The sequence below is a fragment of the Pseudophryne corroboree genome, chromosome 6 (assembly GCF_028390025.1).
Source record: "Pseudophryne corroboree isolate aPseCor3 chromosome 6, aPseCor3.hap2, whole genome shotgun sequence".
In the NCBI taxonomy this organism is placed as follows: domain Eukaryota; kingdom Metazoa; phylum Chordata; class Amphibia; order Anura; family Myobatrachidae; genus Pseudophryne; species Pseudophryne corroboree.
This window is the reverse complement of record NC_086449.1, coordinates 730451575-730472966: the sequence shown is the minus strand read 5'-3', so window position 1 is coordinate 730472966 and position 21392 is coordinate 730451575. Positions and strand designations below refer to the sequence as shown.

At 46.4% G+C, this 21392-nt stretch overlaps 1 protein-coding gene across 1 annotated transcript in view; it reads left to right on the top strand.

The window, feature by feature from the left end:
- Nucleotides 1-20122, top strand: part of CRY1 (cryptochrome circadian regulator 1) — a 70290-nt gene extending 50168 nt beyond the window's left edge. The window contains exons 8-14 of the mRNA XM_063928453.1: nt 12789-12940; nt 14196-14398; nt 14716-14817; nt 15098-15184; nt 15912-15980; nt 16760-16867; nt 18058-20122. Coding sequence (XP_063784523.1) covers nt 12789-12940; nt 14196-14398; nt 14716-14817; nt 15098-15184; nt 15912-15980; nt 16760-16863 — 717 coding nt within the window. The 3' untranslated portion in view covers nt 16864-16867; nt 18058-20122. The remainder of the gene's footprint in view (nt 1-12788; nt 12941-14195; nt 14399-14715; nt 14818-15097; nt 15185-15911; nt 15981-16759; nt 16868-18057) is intronic.
- Nucleotides 20123-21392: the final 1270 nt, after the last annotated feature.

The window sequence follows — 21392 nt, the reverse complement described above, 5'->3', positions numbered from 1 at the left end:
GTGATGTCACTCTCTAGGGAGTCGACACCGGAATGGATGGCTTATTTAAGGAATTACGTGATAATGTCAACATGCTTCAAGGTCGGTTGACGACATGAGACGGCCGGCAAACAAATTAGTACCTGTCCAGGCGTCTCAAACACCGTCAGGGGCTTTAAAACGCCCATTTACCTCAGTCGGTCGACATAGATACGGACACTGACTCCAGTGTCGACGGTGAAGAAACAAACGTATTTTCCTTTAGGGCCACACGTTACATGTTAAGGGCAATGAAGGAGGTGTTGCATATTTCTGATACTACAAGTACCACAAAAAAGGGTATTATGTGGGTGTGAAAAAACTACATGTAGTTTTTCCTGAATCAGATAAATTAAATGAAGTGTGTGATGATGCGTGGGTTTCCCCCGATAGAAAATTATTGGCGGTATACCCTTTCCCGCCAGAAGTTAGGGCGCGTTGGGAAACACCCCTTAGGGTGGATAAGGCGCTCACACGCTTATCAAAACAAGTGGCGTTACCGTCTCCAGATACGGCCGCCCTCAAGGAGCCAGCTGATAGGAGGCTGGAAAATATCCAAAAAAGTATATACACACATACTGGTGTTATACTGCGACCAGCTATCGCCTCAGCCTGGATGTGCAGCGCTGGGGTGGCTTGGTCGGATTCCCTGACTGAAAATATTGATACCCTTGACAGGGACAGTATTTTATTGACTATAGAGCACAGAGAGATATTTGCACTCTGGCATCAAGAGTAAGTGCGATGTCCATATCTGCCAGAAGATGTTTATGGACACGACAGTGGTCAGGTGATGCAGATTCCAAACGGCACATGGAAGTATTGCCGTATAAAGGGGAGGAGTTATTTGGGGTCGGTCCATCGGACCTGGTGGCCACGGCAACAGCTGGAAAATCCACCTTTTTTACCCTAAGTCACATCTCGGCAAAAAAAAAAAAAAAAAAAGACACAGTCTTTTCAGCCTCAGTCCTTTCGTCCCCATAAGGGCAAGCGGGCAAAAGGCCAGTCATATCTGCCCAGGGATAGAGGAAAGGGAAGAAGACTGCAGCAGGCAGCCCATTCCCAGGAACAGAAGCCCTCCACCGCTTCTGCCAAGTCCTCAGCATGACGCTGGGGCCGTACAGGACCCCTGGATCCTACAAGTAGTATCCCAGGGGTACAGATTGGAAATTCGAGACGTCTCCCCCTCGCAGGTTCCTGAAGTCTGCTTTACCAACGTCTCCCTCCGACAGGGAGGCAGTATTGGAAACAATTCACAAGCTGTATTCCCAGCAGGTGATAATCAAAGTACTCCTCCTACAACAAGGAAAGGGGTATTATTCCACACTATATTGTGGTACTGAAGCCAGACGGCTCGGTGAGACCTATTCTAAATCTGAAATATTTGAACACTTACATACAAAGGTTCAAATCAAGATGGAGTCACTCAGAGCAGTGATAGCGAACCAGGAAGAAGGGGACTATATGGTGTCCCGGGACATCAGGGATGCTTCCTCCATGTCCCAATTTGCCCTTCTCACCAAGGGTACCTCAGGTTCGTGGTACAGAACTGTCACTATCAGTTTCAGACGATGCCGGTTGGATTGTCCACGGCACCCCGGGTCTTTACCAAGGTAATGGCCGAAATTATGATTCTTCTTCAAAGAAAATGGACGATATCCTGATAAGAGCAAGGTCCAGAGAACAGTTGGAGGTCGGAGTAGCACTATCTCAAGTAGTTCTACGACAGCATGGGTGGATTCTAAATATTCCAAAACCGCAGCTGTTTCCGACGACAATTTGCTGTTCCTAGGGATGATTCTGGACACAGTCCAGAAAAGGGTGTTTCTCCCGGAGAAGAAAGCAAGGGAGTTATCCGAGCTAGTCAGGAACCTCCTAAAACCAGGAAAAGTGTCAGTGCATCATTGCACAAGGGTCCTGGGAAAAATGGTGGCTTCTTACGAAGCGATTCCATTCGGCAGATTTCACGCAAGAACTTTTCAGTGGGATCTGCTGGAAAAATGGTCCGGATCGCATCTTCAGATGCATCAGCGGATAACCCTGTCTCCAAGGACAAGGGTGTTTCTTCTGCGGTGGCTGCAGAGTGCTCATCTACTAAAGGGCCGCAGATTCGGCATTCAGGACTGGGTCCTGGTGACCACGGATGCCAGCCGGAGAGGCTGGGGAGCAGTCACACAGGGAAAAAAATTTCCAGGGAGTGTGATCAAGTCTGGAGACTTCTCTCCACATAAAACAATGCTCTAAGCTTAGCAAGACCTCTGCTTCAAGGTCAGCCGGTATTGATCCAGTGGGACAACATCACGGCAGTCGCCCACGTAAACAGACAGGGCGGCACAAGAAGCAGGAGGGAAATGGCAGAAACTGCAAAGATTCTTCGCTGGGCGGAAAATCATGGGATAGCACTGTCAGCAGTGTTCATTCCGGGAGTGGACAACTGGGAAGCAGACTTCCTCAGCAGGCACGACCTCCACCCGGGAGAGTGGGGACTTCATCGGGAAGTCTTCCACATGATTGTGAACCGTTGGGAAAGACCAAAGGTGGACATGATGGCGTCCCGCCTGAACAAAAAACTGGACAGGTATTGCGCCAGGTCAAGAGACCCTCAGGCAATAGCTGTGGACGTTCTGGTAACACAGTGGGTGTACCAGTCGGTGTATGTGTTCCCTCCTCTGCTTCTCATACCCAAGGTACTGAGAATTATAAGACGTAGAGGAGTAAGAACTATACTCGTGGCTCCGGATTGGCCAAGAAGGACTTGGTACCCGGAACTTCAAGAAATGCTCACAGAGGACTCATGGCCTCTGCCGCTAAGAAGGGACTTGCTTCAGCAAGTACCATGTCTGTTCCAAGACTTACCGCGGCTGCGTTTGACGGCATGGCGGTGGAACGCCGGATCCTAAGGGAAAAAGGCATTCCGGAAGAGGTCATTCCTACCCTGGTCAAAGCCAGGAAGGAGGTGACCGCACAACATTTTCACCACATGTGGCGAAAATATGTTGCGTGGTGTGAGGCCAGGAAGGCCCCACGAAGAAATTTCAACTCGGTCGATTCCTGCATTTCCTGCAAACAGGAGTGTCTATGGGCCTCAAATTGGGGTCCATTAAGGTTCAAATTTCGGCCCTGTCAATTTTCTTCTAGAAAGAATTGGCTTCACTTCCTGAAGTCCAGAAGTTTGTCAAGGGAGTACTGCATATACAACCCCCTTTTGTGCCTCCAGTGGCACTGTGGGATCTCAACGTAGTTCTGGGATTCCTCAAATCACATTTTAAACCGCTCAAATCTGTGGATTTGAAATATCTCACATGAAAAGTGACCATGCGATTGGCCCTGGCCTCGGCCAGGCGAGTGTCAGAATTGGTGGCTTTGTCTCACAAAAGCCCATATCTGATTGTCCATTCGGACAGGGCAGAGCTGCGGACTCGTCCCCAGTTTCTCCCTAAGGTGGTGTCAGCGTTTCACCTGAACCAGTTTATTGTGGTACCTGCGGCTATTAGGGACTTGGAGGACTCCAAGTTGCTAGATGTTGTCAGGGCCCTGAAAATATAGGTTTCCAGGACGGCTGGAGTCAGGAAAACTGACTTGCTGTTATCCTGTATGCACCCAACAAACTGGGTGCTCTTGCTTCTAAGCAGACGATTGCTAGTTGGATGTGTAGTACAATTCAGCTTGCACATTCTGTGGCAGGCCTGCCACAGCCAAAATATGTAAATGCCCATTTCTCTATCGTCCTAAGTGGATGCTGGGGTTCCTGAAAGGACCATGGGGAATAGCGGCTCCGCAGGAGACAGGGCACAAAAAAGTAAAGCTTTTACCAGATCAGGTGGTGTGCACTGGCTCCTCCCCCCATGACCCTCCTCCAGACTCCAGTTAGATTTTGTGCCCGAACGAGAAGGGTGCAATCTAGGTGGCTCTCCTAAAGAGCTGCTTAGAGAAAGTTTAGCTTAGGTTTTTTACTTTACAGTGAGTCCTGCTGGCAACAGGATCACTGCAACGAGGGACTTAGGGGAGAAGTAGTGAACTCACCTGCGTGCAGAGTGGATTTGCTGCTTGGCTACTGGACACTAGCTCCAGAGGGACGATCACAGGTACAGCCTGGATGGTCACCGGAGCCGCGCCGCCGGCCCCCTTGCAGACGCTGAAGAGAGAAGAGGTCCAAAATCGGCGGCTGAAGACTCCTGAGTCTTCATAAAGGTAGCGCACAGCACTGCAGCTGTGCGCCATTTTCCTCTCAGCACACTTCACACAACAGTCACTGAGGGTGCAGAGCGCTGGGGGGGGCGCTCTGAGAGGCAAATAAAAACCTTATTAGAGGCAAAAAATACCTCACATATAGCCCACAGAGGCTATATGGAGATATTTAACCCCTGCCTAACTTCAAAAATAGCGGGAGACGAGCCCGCCGAAAAAGGGGCGGGGCCTATCTCCTCGGCACACAGCGCCATTTTCTCTCACAGAAAAGCTGGAGAGAAGGCTCCCAGGCTCTCCCCTGCACTGCACTACAGAAACAGGGTTAAAACAGAGAGTGGGGGCACTGATTTTGGCGATATTGTATATATATAAAAGATGCTATAAGGGAGAAACACTTATATAAGGTTGTCCCTATATAATTATAGCGTTTTTGGTGTGTGCTGGCAGACTCTCCCTCTGTCTCCCCAAAGGGCTAGTGGGTCCTGTCCTCTGTCAGAGCATTCCCGGTGTGTGTGCTGTGTGTCGGTACGTGTGTGTCGACATGTATGAGGACGATGTTGGTGAGGAGGCGGAGAAATTGCCTGTAATGGTGATGTCACTCTCTAGGGAGTCGACACCGGAATGGATGGCTTATTTAGAGAATTACGTGAGAATGTCAACACGCTGCAAGGTCGGTTGACGACATGAGACGGCCGACAATCTATTAGGACCGGTCCAGGCGTCTCAGAAACACCGTCAGGGGTTTTAAAAACGCCCATTTACCTCAGTCGGTCGACACAGACACAGACACGGACACTGAATACAGTGTCGACGGTGAATAAACAAACGTATTTCTCATTAGGGCCACACGTTAAGGGCAATGAAGGAGGTGTTACGTGTTTCTGATACTACAAGTACCACAAGAAAGGGTATTATGTGGGAGTGAAAAAACTACCTGTAGTTTTTCCTGAATCAGATAAAATAAAATGAAGTGTGTGATGATGCGTAGGGTTACCCCGATAGCAAATATTGGCGTTATACCCTTTCCCGCCAGAAATTAGGGTACGTTGGGAAACACCCCTTAGGGTGATAAGGCGCTCACACGCTTATCAAGTGGCGTTACCGTCTCCAGATACGGCCGCCCTCAAGGAGCCAGCTGATAGGAAGCTGGAAAAATATCCTAAAAAGTATATACACACATACGGTGGTTATACTGCGACCAGCGATCGCCATCAGCCTGGAGATGCAGTGCTGGGTTGGCTTGGTCGGATTCCCTGACTGAAAATATTTTATTCATGTAGAGCATTTACTAGGATGCATTCTATATATACGTATGTGAGATGCACAGAGGGATATTTGCTCTCTGGCATCAAGATAAGTGCGTTGTCCATATCTCCCAGAAGATGTCAGGGACACGACAGTGGTCAGGTGATACAGATCCCATACGGCAGATGGAAGTATTGCTGTATAAAGGGAAGGAGTTATTTGGGGGTCGGTCCATCGGACCTGGGGACCACAGCAACAGCTGGGAAATCCAACCCTTTTTACCCCAAGTTACATCTCAGCTAAAAAAGACACCGTCTTTTCAGCCTCAATCTTTCCTTTCCCATGAGGGCATGCAGGCAAAAGGCCAGTCATATCTGCCCAGACATAGAGGTAAGGGAAGTAGACTGCAGCAGGCAGCCCTTTCCCAGGAAAAGAAGCCCTCCACCGCGTCTGCCAAGTCCTCAGCATGACGCTGGGGCCGTGCAAGCGGACTCAAGGTGGGGGGGTAGTCTCAAGAGTCTCAGGGCGCAGTGGGATCACTCGCAAGTTGACCCCTAGATCGTACGAGTATTATCCCAGGGGTAAAGATTGGAGAGTCGAGACATCTTCTCCTCGCAGGTTCCTGAAGTCTGCTTTACCAACGGCTCCCTCCGACAGGGAGGCAGCATTGGAAAAAATTCACAAGCTGTATATCCAGCAGGTGATAATCAAAGTACCCCTCCTACGACAAGGAAAAGGGTATTATTTTTACACACTATATTGTGGTACTGAAGCCAGACGGCTTGGTGACACATAGTCTAAATCTAAAATGTTTTGAACACTTACATAAAAGGTTCAAATCGAGATAAAGTCACTCAGAGCAGTGATAGCGAACCGGAAAAAAGGGGACTATATGGTGTCCCTGGACATCAAGGATTACCTCCATGTCCAAATTTTGTCCTTCTCATCAAGGGTACCTCTGGTTCGTGGTACAGAACTGTCAATATCAGTTTCAGACGATGCCGTTTAAATTATCCACGGCACCCCGGGCCTTTTTACCAAGGTAATGGCCGAAAAGATGTTTCTTCAAAGAAAAAAGGCATCTAAATTATCCCTTACTTGCACGACCTAAAAAGGGCAAGTTCCAGAGAACAGTTGGAGGTCGGAAGAGCACTATCTAAAGTAGTTCTTCAACGGCACGACTGGATTCTAAATATTCCAAGAATCGCAGCTGTTTTCCGACGATACGTCTGCTGTTCCTAGGGATGATTCTGGACACGGTTCAGAAAAAGGTTTTTCTTCCCGAGGAAAAAGCCAAGGAGTTATCCGACCTGTCAGGAACCTCCTAAAACCAGGAAAGGTGTCTGTACATCAATGCACAAGAGTCCTGGGAAAAATGGTGGCTTTTTACGAAGCAATTCCATTCGGCAGATTCCATGCAAGAATTTTCCAAAGGGATCTGTTGGACAAATGGTCAGGGTCGCATCCTCAGATGCACCTGCGAATAACCCTGTCGCCAAGGACAAGGGTATATCTTCTGTGGTGGTTGCAAAAGGCTCATCTATTGGAGGGCCGCAGATTCGGCATACAGGATTTGATCCTGGTGACCACGGACGCCAGCCTGAGAGGCTGGGGAGCAGTCACACAAGGAAGAAACTTCCAGGGGGTATGGACGAACCTGGAAAAGTCTCTTCACATAAACATTCTGGTACTAAGAGCAATCTAAAATGCTCTAAGCCAGGCGGAACCACTCCTGCAAGGAAAACCGGTGTTGATTCAGTCGGACAACATTACGGCGGTCGCCCATGTAAACAGACAGGGCGGCACAAGAAGCAGGAGTGCAATGGCAGAAGCTGCCAAGATTCTTCGCTGGGCGGAGAATCACGTAATAGCACTGTCAGCAGTGTTCTTCCCGGGCGTGGACAACTGGGAAGCAGACTTCCTCAGCAGACACGATATTCACCCGGGAGAGTGGGGTCTTCATCCAGAAGTCTTCCACATGCTAATAAACTGTTGGGAAAGACCAATGGTAGACATGATGGCGTCTCGCCTCAACAAGAAACTGGACAAGTATTGCGCCAGGTCAAGAGATCCACAGGCAATAGCTGTGGACGCACTGGTAACACCTTGGGTGTACAAATCAGTATATGTGTTTCCTCCTCTGCCTCTCATACCAAAGGTATTGAAGATTATACGGTGAAGAGGAGTAAGAACAATACTAGTGGCTCCGGATTGGCCAAGAAGGACTTGGTACCCGGAACTTCAAGAGTTGGTCACGGACGACCCGTGCCCTCTACTTCTGAGAAGGGACCTGCTACAACAGGGTCCCTGTCTCTTTCAAGACTTACCGCGGCTGCGTTTGACGGCATGGCGGTTGAACGCCAGATCCTAAAAGGGAAAGGCATTCCAGAAGAAGTCATTCCTACCTTGATTAAGGCAAGGAAGGAAGTCACCGCGAAACATTATCACCGCATTTGGCGAAAATATGTCGCGGGGTGCGAGGATCGGAGTGTTCCGACGGAGGAATTTCAACTGGGTCGTTTCCTACATTTCCTACAATCAGGATTGTCTATGGGTCTCAAATTGAGATCTATTAAGGTTCAAATTTCGGCCCTGTCAATATTCTTCCAAAAAGAATTGGCCTCAGTTCCTGAGGTACAGACTTTTGTTAAAGGAGTACTGCATATACAGCCTCCTGTGGTGCCTCCGGTGGCACCGTGGGATCTAAATGTAGTTTTAGATTTCCTCAAATCCCATTGGTTTGAACCATTGAAAAAGGTGGATTTTAAATATCTCACATGGAAAGTGACTATGTTACTGGCCCTGGCTTCCGCCAGGAGAGTATCTGAATTGGCGGCTTTATCTTATAAAAGCCCTTATCTAATCTTCCATTCGGATAGGGCAGAACTGAGGACTCGTCCGCATTTTCTCCCTAAGGTGGTATCAGCGTTTCACCTGAACCAACCTATTGTGGTGCCTGCGGCCACTGGCGACTTGGAGGACTCCAAGTTGTTGGACGTTGTCAGAGCCTTAAAAATATACATTTCAAGGACGGCTGAAGTCAGAAAATCTGACTCGCTGTTGATACTATATGCACCCAACAAGTTGGGTGCCCCTGCTTCTAAGCAGACGATTGCTCGTTGGATTTGTAACACAATTCAACTTGCTCATTCTGTGGCAGGCCTGCCACAGCCTAAATCTGTTAAGGCCCATTCCACAAGGAAGGTGGGCTCATCTTGGGCGGCTGCCCGAGGGGTCTCGGCATTACAATTCTGCCGAGCAGCTACGTGGTCGGGGGAAAACACGTTTGTAAAATTCTACAAATTTGATACCCTGGCAAAAGAGGACTTGGAATTCTCTCATTCGGTGCTGCAGAGTCATCCGCACTCTCCCGCCCGTTTGGGAGCTTTGGTATAATCCCCATGGTCCTTTCAGGAACCCCAGCATCCACTTAGGACGATAGAGAAAATAAGAATTTACTTACCGATAATTCTATTTCTCGGAGTCCGTAGTGGATGCTGGGCGCCCATCCCAAGTGCGGATTATCTGCAATACTGTACATAGTTATTGTTAACAAATTCGGGTTATATTGTTAAGGAGCCATCTTTAAGAGGCTCTTTCTGTTATCATACTGTTAACTGGGTTTAGATCACAAGTTGTACGGTGTGATTGGTGTGGCTGGTATGAGTCTTACCCGGGATTCAAATTGCCTCCCTTATTGTGTACGCTCGTCCGGGCACAGTACCTAACTGGAGTCTGGAGGAGGGTCATGGGGGGAGGAGCCAGTGCACACCACCTGATCTGGTAAAAGCTTTACTTTTTTGTGCCCTGTCTCCTGCGGAGCCGCTATTCCCCATGGTCCTTTCAGGAACCCCAGCATCCACTACGGACTCCGAGAAATAGAATTATCGGTAAGTAAATTCTTATTTTCACAAGGAAGGTGGGCTCATCTTGGGCGGCTGCCCGAGGGGTCTCGGCTTTACAACTTTGCCGAGCTGCTACTTGGTCAGGAGCAAACACGTTTGCAAAATTCTACAAATTTGATACCCTGGCTGAGGAGGACCTGGAGTTCTCTCATTCGGTGCTGCAGAGTCATCCGCACTCTCCCGCCCGTTTGGGAGCTTTGGTATAATCCCCATTGTCCTGACGGAGTCCCAGCATCCACTAGGACGTCAGAGAAAATAAGAATTTACTTACCGATAATTCTATTTCTCGTAGTCCGTAGTGGATGCTGGGCGCCCATCCCAAGTGCGGATTGTCTGCAATACTTGTACATAGTTATTGTTACAAAAATCGGGTTATTATTGTTGTGAGCCATCTTTTCAGAGGCTCCGCTGTTATCATGCTGTTAACTGGGTTCAGATCACAGGTTGTACAGTGTGATTGGTGTGGCTGGTATGAGTCTTACCCGGGATTCAAAATCCTTCCTTATTGTGTACGCTCGTCCGGGCACAGTATCCTAACTGAGGCTTGGAGGAGGGTCATAGGGGGAGGAGCCAGTGCACACCACCTGATCCTAAAGCTTTTACTTTTGTGCCCTGTCTCCTGCGGAGCCGCTATTCCCCATGGTCCTGACGGAGTCCCAGCATCCACTACGGACTACGAGAAATAGAATTATCGGTAAGTAAATTCTTATTTTTTCTCCCAATGGAAAAAGCCCAGGACCTCCAGAACATGGTCAGAGACCTGCTAAAACCAAAAAGAGCGTCTGTTCATCAATGCACTCGAGTTCTGGGAAAAATAGTGGCAGCCTACGAGGCCATCTCCTTCGGCAGGTTTCATGCGAGGACATTTCAGTGGGACTTTCTGGACAAGTGGTCCAGGTCCCATCTACAAATACATCAGAAGATAAGCCTGTCCCCCAGGGCCAGGGTGTGTCTCCTGTGGTGGCTGCAGAGTGCTCACCTTCTAGAGGGTCGCAGGTTCGGCATTCAAGACTGGGTTCTGATAACCACGGACGCGAGCCTCCGAGGATGGGGAGCAGTCACACAAGGAAGGAATTTTCAGGGACCATGGTCAAGCCAGGAGGCTTGTCTACACATCAACGTACTGGAATTGAGGGCCATATACAACGGCCTACGACAAGCGGAGAATCTTCTTCACGACCTACCGGTTCTGATTCAAGCAGACAACGTCACAGCCGTGGCTCATGTAAACCGCCAAGGCGGGACAAGGAGCAGAGTGGCAATGGCGGAAGCCACCAAGATTCTTTGCTGGGCGGAAAATCACGTAAGCGCTCTGTCAGCAGTCTTCATTCCGGGAGTGGACAACTGGGAAGCAGACTTCCTCAGCAGACACGATCTCCATCCAGGAGAGTGGGGACTTCCTCAAGTAGACATGATGGCGTCACGCCTCAACAAGAAGCTTCGGAGGTATTGTGCCAGGTCAAGGGACCCTCAGGCAGTAGCGGTGGACGCCCTGGTGACACCATGGGTGTTTCAGTCGGTCTATGTGTTCCCTCCTCTTCCGCTCATCTCAAAAATATTGGGAATCATAAGACGAAAAAGAGTGCAGACAATACTCATTGTTCCAGATTGGCCTCGAAGGGCCTGGTATTCAGATCTTCAGGAAATGCTCACAGAAGATCCGTGGCCTCTTCCTCTCAGGGAGGACCTGTTGCAGCAGGGGCCCTGCGTGTTCCAAGACTTACCGCGGTTACGTTTGACGGCATGGCGGTTGAACACCGAATCCTAGCTGGGAAAGGTATTCCGGAAGAAGTCATCCCTACGCTGATAAAGGCTGGGAAGGAGGTGACGGCGAAACATTATCACCGTATCTGGAGGAAGTATGTAGGTGTGAAGCCAAGAATGCTCCTACGGAAGATTTCCATCTGGGCTGTTTTCTCCACTTTCTACAGACATGAGTGGATATGGGCCTGAAGTTAGGGCCGAAATCTGTACCTTAATGGAGCCTATCTATTTTCTTTCAGAAGGAATTGGCTTCTCTCCCAGAAGTCCAGACTTTTGTAAAGGGAGTGCTGCACATCCAGCCTCCTTCTGTGCCCCCAGTGGCACCATGGGACCTTAACGTGGTGTTGCGGTTCCTAAACTCTCACTGGTTTGAACCGCTTCAGACTGTTGAATTAAAATTTCTCACTTGGAAGGTGGTCATGTTGTTGGCCTTGGCATCTGCGAGGCGGGTGTCCGAATTGGCGGCCTTGTCTCACAAGAGCCCCTATCTGATTTTCCATATGGATAGAGCGGAGTTGAGGACTCGTCCTCAATTTTTGCCCAAGGTGGTTTCATCATTTCATATGAACCAGCCTATTGTGGTGCCTGTGGCTACGGGTGACTTGGAGGACTCCAAGTCCCTTGATGTAGTCAGGGCCTTAAAAATCTATGTAGCCAGGATTGCTCGGGTTTGGAAAACAGAGGCACTGTTTGTCCTGTATGCAGCCAACAAACTTAGCGCTCCTGCTTCAAAGCAGACTATTGCTCGCTGAATCTGTAACACGATTCGGCAGGCGCATTCTACTGCTGGATTGCCGTTACCAAATTCGGTAAAGGCCCATTCCACTAGGAAGGTGGGCTCTTCTTGGGCGGCTGCCCGAGGCGTCTCGGCTTTACAGCTTTGCCGAGCAGCTACCTGGTCGGGTTCAAACACTTTTGCAAAGTTCTATAAGTTTGATACCCTGGCTGATGAGGACCTTGCGTTTGCTCAGTCGGTGCTGCAGAGTCGTCCGCACTCTCCCGCCCGGTCTGGAGCTTTGGTATAAACCCCATGGTCCTTACGGAGTCCCCAGCATCCTCTAGGACGTAAGAGAAAATAAGATTTTAAACCTACCGGTAAATCTTTTTCTCCTAGTCCGTAGAGGATGCTGGGCGCCTGTCCCAATGCGGACTATTTTCTGCAAGGCTTGTATATAGTTATTGCTTACATAAGGCATAAGGGTTATGTTACAGTTGAAATCAGTCTTTGCCTGATACTGTTATGTTCATACTGTTAACTGGTTGCGTATATTCCAGGTTATACGGTGGGGATGGTGTGGGCTGGTATGAATCTTGCCCTTGGATTAACAAAAATCCTTTCCTCGTACTGTCCGTCTCCTCTGGGCACAGTTTCTCTAACTGAGGTCTGGAGGAGGGGCATAGAGGGAGGAGCCAGTGCACACCCATTCTAAAGTTTCTTTATAGTGCCCATGTCTCCTGCGGAGCCCGTCTATACCCCCATGGTCCTTACGGAGTCCCCAGCATCCTCTACGGACTAGGAGAAAAAGATTTACCGGTAGATTTAAAATCTTTTTTTCTTTTCTTTTTTTTTCTTTTTTTTTCTTTTTTTTTTTAATCCTTACATATATTTTCTTATTCAGTTGGCACATTTAATGGACTAACTCAGGCTAATCTTATGTCTTTGTGCAGGTCTTTGAAGAGCTTTTGCTGGATGCAGACTGGAGTGTAAATGCTGGGAGTTGGATGTGGTTGTCCTGCAGCTCATTTTTCCAGCAGTTTTTCCATTGTTACTGCCCAGTTGGTTTCGGAAGAAGAACTGATCCCAATGGGGATTACATTCGGTAATTGTGTTACACTATTTTTTACCTTCCTTCCAGATTGCTCAGACACAGAGCACTGATATAGTCGTTGTTTGAGATGTGACTTTGCTTTGTCTTGGTTTACTCTGACTTTCCAATTTTATTTGCTGACGGATCTCTGTATTACAATTAGAAATAAACAGCAAACTGGCCATACACTAGTGCTCTGTCAGATTTTAAAGATCTGGGGGTATATTCAATTAAAGTCTGATCCATTCCGACATATATTTGTCGGAATGGATCCGACAACCCCTATTCAATCCCCATCTTAATTCAACTTTTTCAAGTCGAATTTAAGATGGGACGCAGAGGAGGCGAGGGGGGGCGAGCCACGGGGGGGGGGCGCATCCGCCCGGTGTACAGGAGAGATCAGCGCTACAGTAGCGCTGCAGCAGGATGTCTCTCAGCCGCCCGACCTCACGGCAGCTTCCACCCGGCTCCAGCAGCGTGCTAGAGCCGTGTGGAAGCTGCCGTGAGGTCGGCCGGGTGAGTGACATCCAGCTGCAGCGCTACTGTAGTGCTGATCTCCCTGTATGCCCGCCGGCTGTCCCCCCGTCTCCCTGCTGCTCCCCCCCCCCCACCTCCTTTCCTCCTCCGAGTCCGCATCTCAGTTGTCGGACTGAGATGGTCGAAAAGGGGGCCAAAACCTGTCTGATTTGGTCCCGTTTTCGACATTAACACGTGGATCTGCAGCTATTCCGCCGATCCATGTGTTTTTCGACAAGTCAAATTTATCGACTTGTCGAAAAATTTTTGAAAAATATTGAATGTCGAATCAGGATTCGACCAAAAAAAGTCAAACTGCCGTCTTTTCGACAGACTGCAGTTTTCAACTTCAGTTGAATATACCCTCTGATCTTTTGGCAGAATGGTCATTTCCAAAAGGGCATGGTTACTTCAGTTGGATCATCGCTGCCTACATGGGCAGTTGGAGGCAATGTACGATTTGATTCATGCTCTGCCTGAGGCTCCAGTTGCTGAAACTTGCAGTTAATAATGACAAGTGCTGTAACTGGATGGCCAACCCCAGCTTGTATGAGAATCACTAGGCTCTGGGCATGAGCAATCCAAAAACACTATAAAAAAGGACTAATCTGTAGCCTCAAACACTAGTATTTTGCTGTTGAGATAATGACTGTTTATGTAGGTCTCTGTAAGCAGGTGAACTGTTAACAAGCTTAAATTTTCATAACATGACACTAATTCTGTTGTTTCCCCCCTTCTTTACCTTTCCAAGGCGTTACTTGCCGATTTTGAAAGGTTTCCCACCAAAGTATATCTACGATCCTTGGAATGCTCCAGAGGGAGTGCAGAAAGTTGCAAAATGTATTATTGGGGTAAATTATCCCAAACCAATGGTGAATCATGCTGAGGCCAGTCGCCTGAACATCGAACGGATGAAGCAGATCTACCAGCAGCTCTCTCGATACAGAGGACTTGGTAGGTTGGATACAGTGTAATCTGTTGCATGTCCTGGTGGCTACTGTATCGCGTTAACCCTCCCCCGTCTTCAATATGTGGAACAATCTAGAGTTTCATAGCATTTTTACATTAATTGCAATGAAACAAATTCAAGTGGCAGTCTAGCAGAACGCATTTCACTTAGAAGTGGCTGACACATTTTTCCGTGTCAGCTCCACCATATCACATAGGCTGGCTTTTTGCTACATGTGGTGTTATATTGCTTATTAGTTTTGTTGTTTTGTGTTAAATGTATTCTTTGTTAATATTTATCTATATATTTGTGTTTTTTCCAGGACTCCTTGCATCAGTGCCTTCAAATCCCAATGGGAATGGAAATGGTGGTCTTATGAGTTATGCTGCAGGGGACAACTTACCCGGCTGCAGCAACAATGGAGGTAAACTATCACCTGCTCAAGTTTCCTGTTGTCTGCACACCGGAAGTGCCATCGATGATGTCACTATTCCCTACTGTGTAAATGGGGGGCTCCAGCTTTGTCTAGGTAATCATAGTTCTTTAATAGCTTTGTAGATTATAAAGTTTAGATGAAACCAAAGACATTTAGTGCAGGAATAAATTGAGCTAAAGACAAGGGAGTATATATAACATGCAAAGTACTTTCATTGGACATCTGTGTTTTAGTTTTATTGTATAACATAATACTGTTTTCCTTGCAGCATCTCAAATGGGGACTAATGAGGGAAACTCTACCAGCAATTCAAATAACCAGGGAGAGAATTCTTCTGGAAATGGAAATGTTCAAGGTATTACATTAATTTGCCTCCTCTCTATGCTGATTAGTGAACTTGCAAACTAAAAGGTGGATAAACTTTCTAAGGGAAAATTACTTTTGTCTCTAACCCTTAACAGCCAATGAAAAGGCTAATCAGAGCAAATGTATTAAGTCTAGCTGTACAGCCGCATGTGCACAATAGGACCTGCGTCAGTGCCCCCTGAGTCACAGCCTGTTTAGAGTCGGAGAGTGGGCGGAGCTGGGCAGAGTTCCTGGGAGGTGCAGAGGTTATAGTTTGCATCTGCCAACACAGACTTACTGGTCTCTGCTATGGACCTGCGAGGAACAATCTGAGCAATCGCAGGGTTTCTCCTATAGCCAATGGTCTCACAGATGATCCGATGATGTATAGTAGGAAACAGCACTCAGGCTGGTGATGCCGGCAGGAGGAATCTCTTTTCCCTCAGACGCTTCCTGCTACATTAGCACAGTCTCACATCTCTGCAGCAGCACTGTGAACTGCGTCCATCATATTGGGCCCCGCTCACTAGTTAACTTGGTCATTTAATGCTCTTCATGCAGAAGCCAGTGTTTAACCATTGTATCATTGTCCTACGGAGTAGCCGTCATGTGACCACATTCTGCTTAATGACGTTCCCATGAAATTCATATGAGTAGTTCACTTTTCTCATTTATGGAATAGAGCTTAATAACGTTGAATCTTTAATTGTAACTTAAGTGAATGTCATTTCTCTTAGGATTCTGGCAAGGGAGCAGCATCCTGCATTACAACCATGGAGACAGCCAGCAGTCCTACTTATTACAAGGTACTTAATGGTTTTGTTTGAAATTAAATGACTCTGTGAAGAAGCATCAAATCTACTGTTATATTCTCCAATTCTTGTTGAATAGCAGCTGGAATGATTGTAAATGAGAATACAGTAACCTATACATTTAGCTACCACCTCATCTCAGTACAGTGGAACCCTATTGTTTGTTGTTAATTAGTACCTCTCCTGGGGGGTGCAGTACGGCTGACCGGCGGTCAGGAGACCGCCGGTCAGCTTACAGACGCCGGGATCCCGGCAGCATACAGACGCCGGGATCCCGGCGGGGAGGGGCGAGTGCAGCAAGCCCCTTGCGGGCTTGCTGCGCTCGCTACGCTGCGGGCTCGGTGGCGACCTGCCGTCGCCACGGGTTCTATTCCCACTCTATGGGTGTCGTGGACACCCACGAGTGGAAATAGTCCCTGTTGGTCGGCATGCCGACCATCTGGATAGTGAGTGGTCGGGATGGTGGAGGAGGTCATGTGACTGTCGGTCTCTCGGCTGCCGGTCACATGAATACTACCCCTCCTGGGGGTGAATGTGATAAGATGTGAGAATCAGAAAGTGAGAGATTTTGTGAGTGCTCCTGGTTTGTTGGTTTGTTTTTTTTTAAAGTGGCGATCAGTTACATGTCAAAACCAGGTTGATTTTGGCATGTAAATGATTGCCACTTTAAAAAAACAGGAGAACTCTCTCAAATAAATGCAGTCCTGTTTTCTGAACTGAGAAGCTTGTGTCCATACGTTTTAACAATGTCCTGTATACCCTCTGCCCCACAGCAAGGAACACTATGAACTCTGTAGTTTCTTCTGGCAAACGTCACAACCTAGAAGAGGAGACACAAAGTGTAGGACCTAAAGTCCAGCGGCAAAGCAGCTACTAACATGGTGAGTGTCTGTGATGCTGTATTTTGTGACCACTCAAGTTATTCCCTCAGTAGTTCCGGGAGGGGGGTTGTTATGTGCTTGTGGCTGTTTTTACAAGGGTTACTTCAAAACTTTTGGTTTTATTATTTATTTTTTTACATATTCTGCCCATACAAGCACGTGTCATTTTTTGTTTGAGTAGTGGATTTAGCTGTAAGCAGTGGATACATTCCGTACTTGAGCACCGTATACTACTAAATATTTATAAATAAAGGAATAGCAAATCTCTTGTTAATAAGATAAAAAAAATTGGAAAATAATTTCACTGATCAACACTCATATTAGAGTGATTTTGGGGTAACTGTGGTGCTGATTCCAAATATGACATCTGTTTTGTTAGATTGGCTCTAATTTTTGAGATGCATGGACAAGAAACAAGAAGAACACAATAGACAACGCAAACTGCTCAGCTGTCAACTGACTATTTTCATGACTCATTCTAGAATGTTCCAGTAGACTTCCATATACAGGGGTTATGTTTATGTTCCCTATTGATTGAGGGGGTGGTCTTCTGTTTGCCGGCGGTCGGGCTCCCGGCGCTCAGTATACCGGCGCCGGGAGCCCGACAGCCGGCATACCGACACTTATTTTCCCTCGTGGGGGTCCACGACCCCCATAGAGGGAGAATAAAATAGTGTGGCGCGCCACCGTGCCCGTAGCGTGGCGAGCGCAGCGAGCCCGCAAGGGGCTCATTTGCGCTCGCCAAGCTGTCGGTAAGCCGGCGGTCGGGCTCCCGGCGCCGGGATGCTGGTCGCCGGGAGCCCGACCGCCGGCCAGCCGTAGTGAACCCGATTGAGGGTATCCATTATCTCAAGAGTTAGAGGCAATTTGCAAAAAAAAAAAAAAAACTTTCATTTTTAATTCAGCAAACCAAAAATACTCTAAATTGGTTCATACGGTATATCCTTGGTAACAACTATTTTTTTGTTGTTGTTGGGCTGTGTTGTTATTGGACATGTGGTTACCACACACTGGAGACAGACATTTTGTGGGCTAGTTTATTCAAGGGGAATGCAGCCTACGAACTAGTAACCATAAATGTCTTCCTCCACAGTGTAAGCAACTGGTCCTCTTTTTCTAAAGTTGTTTTTTTTTACTGTTTTGATATTAATAGTGTTTGGGTTTTTTTTTTTTTTTTTTCCTTACTACAGATGCTGGAAATTACCACGTTACCTGTAGATGATGATTTTGTCTGAACTTTGTATGTAAATATCTCACAAGATAAGAGGACAGCAATTTCTCGAAAGTGTTATGGACTGTTGTAAGCAAATCAGTCTGAAAACTCAATTTATCGCTGCATTTCTATTTTTATCTTTTAAAAATTTCAGTAAACTGGGTTTTTTTGTACATATTTCTGTAAGTATTTGTTGACAATTGCTTCACCAATGTGTAAATATGGATATCTGAACTAGGAATAGATTATTTTTTTATAATAAACTGTGTATGGCAAGAAAAGAAAAAAAAGTGAGTTTCTCTATAATTGTTACCCTATGTTGTTCGCAGTGTTCCGTTTCGGGGCCTCTTCATTAAATTCTTATCAAATTATTAATCACCCGTTAGCTATAACATGTAACAGTTTCTTGCTTATCTCGGAGTTTGCCATTTTGTGAGCTAAGCTCATGTTTGAAAATCCAGTGTACCAATTTGCCAGGAAATGACATCATATAAGCCAAAGGGACTGTGGAGGTTAAACCAATAGTCAGGGTATTAATTCCCTAAGAACCAGTATGTTACGCTAATCATTCATTGCTAGGTGATTGGCTGAATATTGTTTGGAGCCACTAATCACCTCCACAGCGTGCAGACCGCAAGGTACACTTTAATTTCATCCATGATATTTACACAAGATTGGAAAGCATTTAAAAGAAAATGTGTTTTACTATGTCTTTCTATGCTCTTATTTTTTCATTAAAACCGATTCAGTACTTAATGTCACTCAAATGTGTATTTAATTAATAAATATGTATAAATGTGTATTTTAATTAATGAAAAATACTTTGAAATCTGTGGCAATGTATAAAAATTGTCCTCAAGTCCCACACTGAATAATATATACTACCAGATTCACTTTACCTAGGAGACTGTTAATCCTTAATCTACATCATTTATCCCATTACTGAGCAATTTAGAATACAGGTTTGTCCATCATGAGAAGCCATTTTAGGCTTGGAAAGGCTCTTGGCAGTTTCTTCTAAAGCAGGCATGGCCAACCTATGGCTCTCCAGCTGTTGTGAAACTACAAGTCCCAGCATCCTCTGCCACAGTTTTGCTATTAGGGAATGCTAAAACTGTGGCAAGGCATGCTGGGATGTGTAGTTTTACAACAGCTGGAGAACCACAGGTTGGCCAGGCCTGATCTAAAAGGAATGCGTATGTATGATGATGCTTCCCAAAAGCTTTCTCATATTTTATGATGATAAATGACTTGCACTTACAATATATTTGCACGTGTACATGTACAGTATGTGAAAGTTATCCACAGCTGGGTGTGTGTGTGTGTTATGTACAGTCTGGGTTTACCAGCTAATGCTGGTAAACCCAGAAGTTGTATTTGCTCTAAGAGGAGACGTGATGTTGGCTCTGAAATCATCATAATCTAATGATGACCAAAAAAAATGTTTTATAAAATATTTAAAATTGCTGTCAGGTTGACACTGGAAAGCCTAGAATGCAACATTATACTGTAATATGGTAATGCAGCATTGGATTGGGGACCAGATGTTTTTCAGAACGTTATTTTTAATGATGAGGCCCAAGTTTTACATTAGAATTTTAATAGGATATTTATTTCTGTATTGTGTTAAGTTTTTACGGTCACTGAATCTGAAGTAAGCAGGCTGCAAGTGGTTCTCAAGTTGTTTTAAGAACTATGCATGCTGGCACTTATAGTTCCACAACAGCTCGAGTCCATAGCAGTCTAGTTTAGATCTTTCCTTGCCCAGATATCTGGAATTCTGTTCTAGCTTGCCTCTAGCTATTGCTGCAGCCAGTGTTCCTGCAGTATAACTTTCCGGGTTATTTTGTTTTATTTTTTATACTTTTTTATTTTTATTTTCCTTGTCATTAAGAATCTGCAGCTGTGTATATTGCTTGCATGCCAATTTCTCCTTTAAAACCTGTACTGCTGTTCTGTACCTGTTTTGTCCTTTATTTGTACACCCATTTGCCTTTTTTTCATTTTTAAACAAATTCTAATAAAAAGAAAATATTTTGCAAGCTGTGTACTGGTTTTGTTTTCTAAAGGAGTAGGCTAGACTCATTAGCATTTCTAAAGGTGAATACACACTAGACTATATCATCAGATTGAGCTGCATGCGCAGCCGACGGAGGGGGTCGTTAATGACCCCTGTGACCGTGCATCGACCGTCGTCTGCAGCATACACACTGGGCGATATCGCTCGGGGGTAAAAATGAGCGAGATCGCTTACTATATCGTCCACTGCAGTGGTTCCTGTGTCTGGGGTGCCTCGGACCACTTACAGGGATGCCTTGGATTGGTGGTCCGCGACCAATTCAAAGTATTTATGATCAATGTAATAGGCAAAACCAGTGCTGGTGGCTTCCAATCATAAAATGTGTACAGAAGCAAATCCTGTCCCCCACCATATAACTAAACCTAGGCATATAAACCTGACATATAAAAACAGTTTACTTCATTTAATATTTCTTTCTAAATTTCTCAATAAGAAACATTTTGACCTAGGGGTGCTGTGAAAAAAGTTCTGATACTCTAGGGTGCTGTGATTCCAAAAAGTTTGGGAACCACTGGCCTAGTGTGTACGGGCCTTTAGCAAAGCCATTTAACATAAAAATATCAAATACCTTAAATCTGTTTTGTTTTAGCCACCAGCCTTTTTGGACTTTGCTCCACTGTCCCTCCTTCTCATTGCTCTAGTCACATGACTTCTTCCGGATTAGGTACGGGATCCCAGGAGTCGGAACTCCTACGGTCAAAATACAGACGCCAGAATCCTGACTGTCAGAATGCCGGCAGGGGGGCAAGCGGAACGAAGCCCCTTGCAGGCCCGGTGGCTCGCTTTGCTCTCCACAGGTTCTATTCCTACTCCATGGGTGTCGTGGACACCAAGGAGTGGGACAACCTGTGGCAATGCTGCTGGTATTCTGGCAGTTGGGATTCCGGTGTCAGTATTTTGACCCTAGGGATTCCGACCGCAGGGATTCCAACTACATCCCCTTCTTCCAGTAGGCTGGTGAGTGGTTGCTAAATACCAGTTGCATGTGGCGCCTGCACAGTATGAATGAGGTTATCAGCAGATCTCTCCCCATTAGAGGGAGCTCTATCGGGGGAAGGAATTACTTTAAGAGCTGAAAGCAAGAACAATTAGAAGCAGTTGTGAAACCAATTTTTTTTATTATTATCCAAAGCTTATGCTAGGCATACACAGTACAATTATCTGTCTGAGCTGTCCGATATCAGCGGATAGGCCAGATAATTGCAGCGTTAGATCAACCCGAAAATATCTAT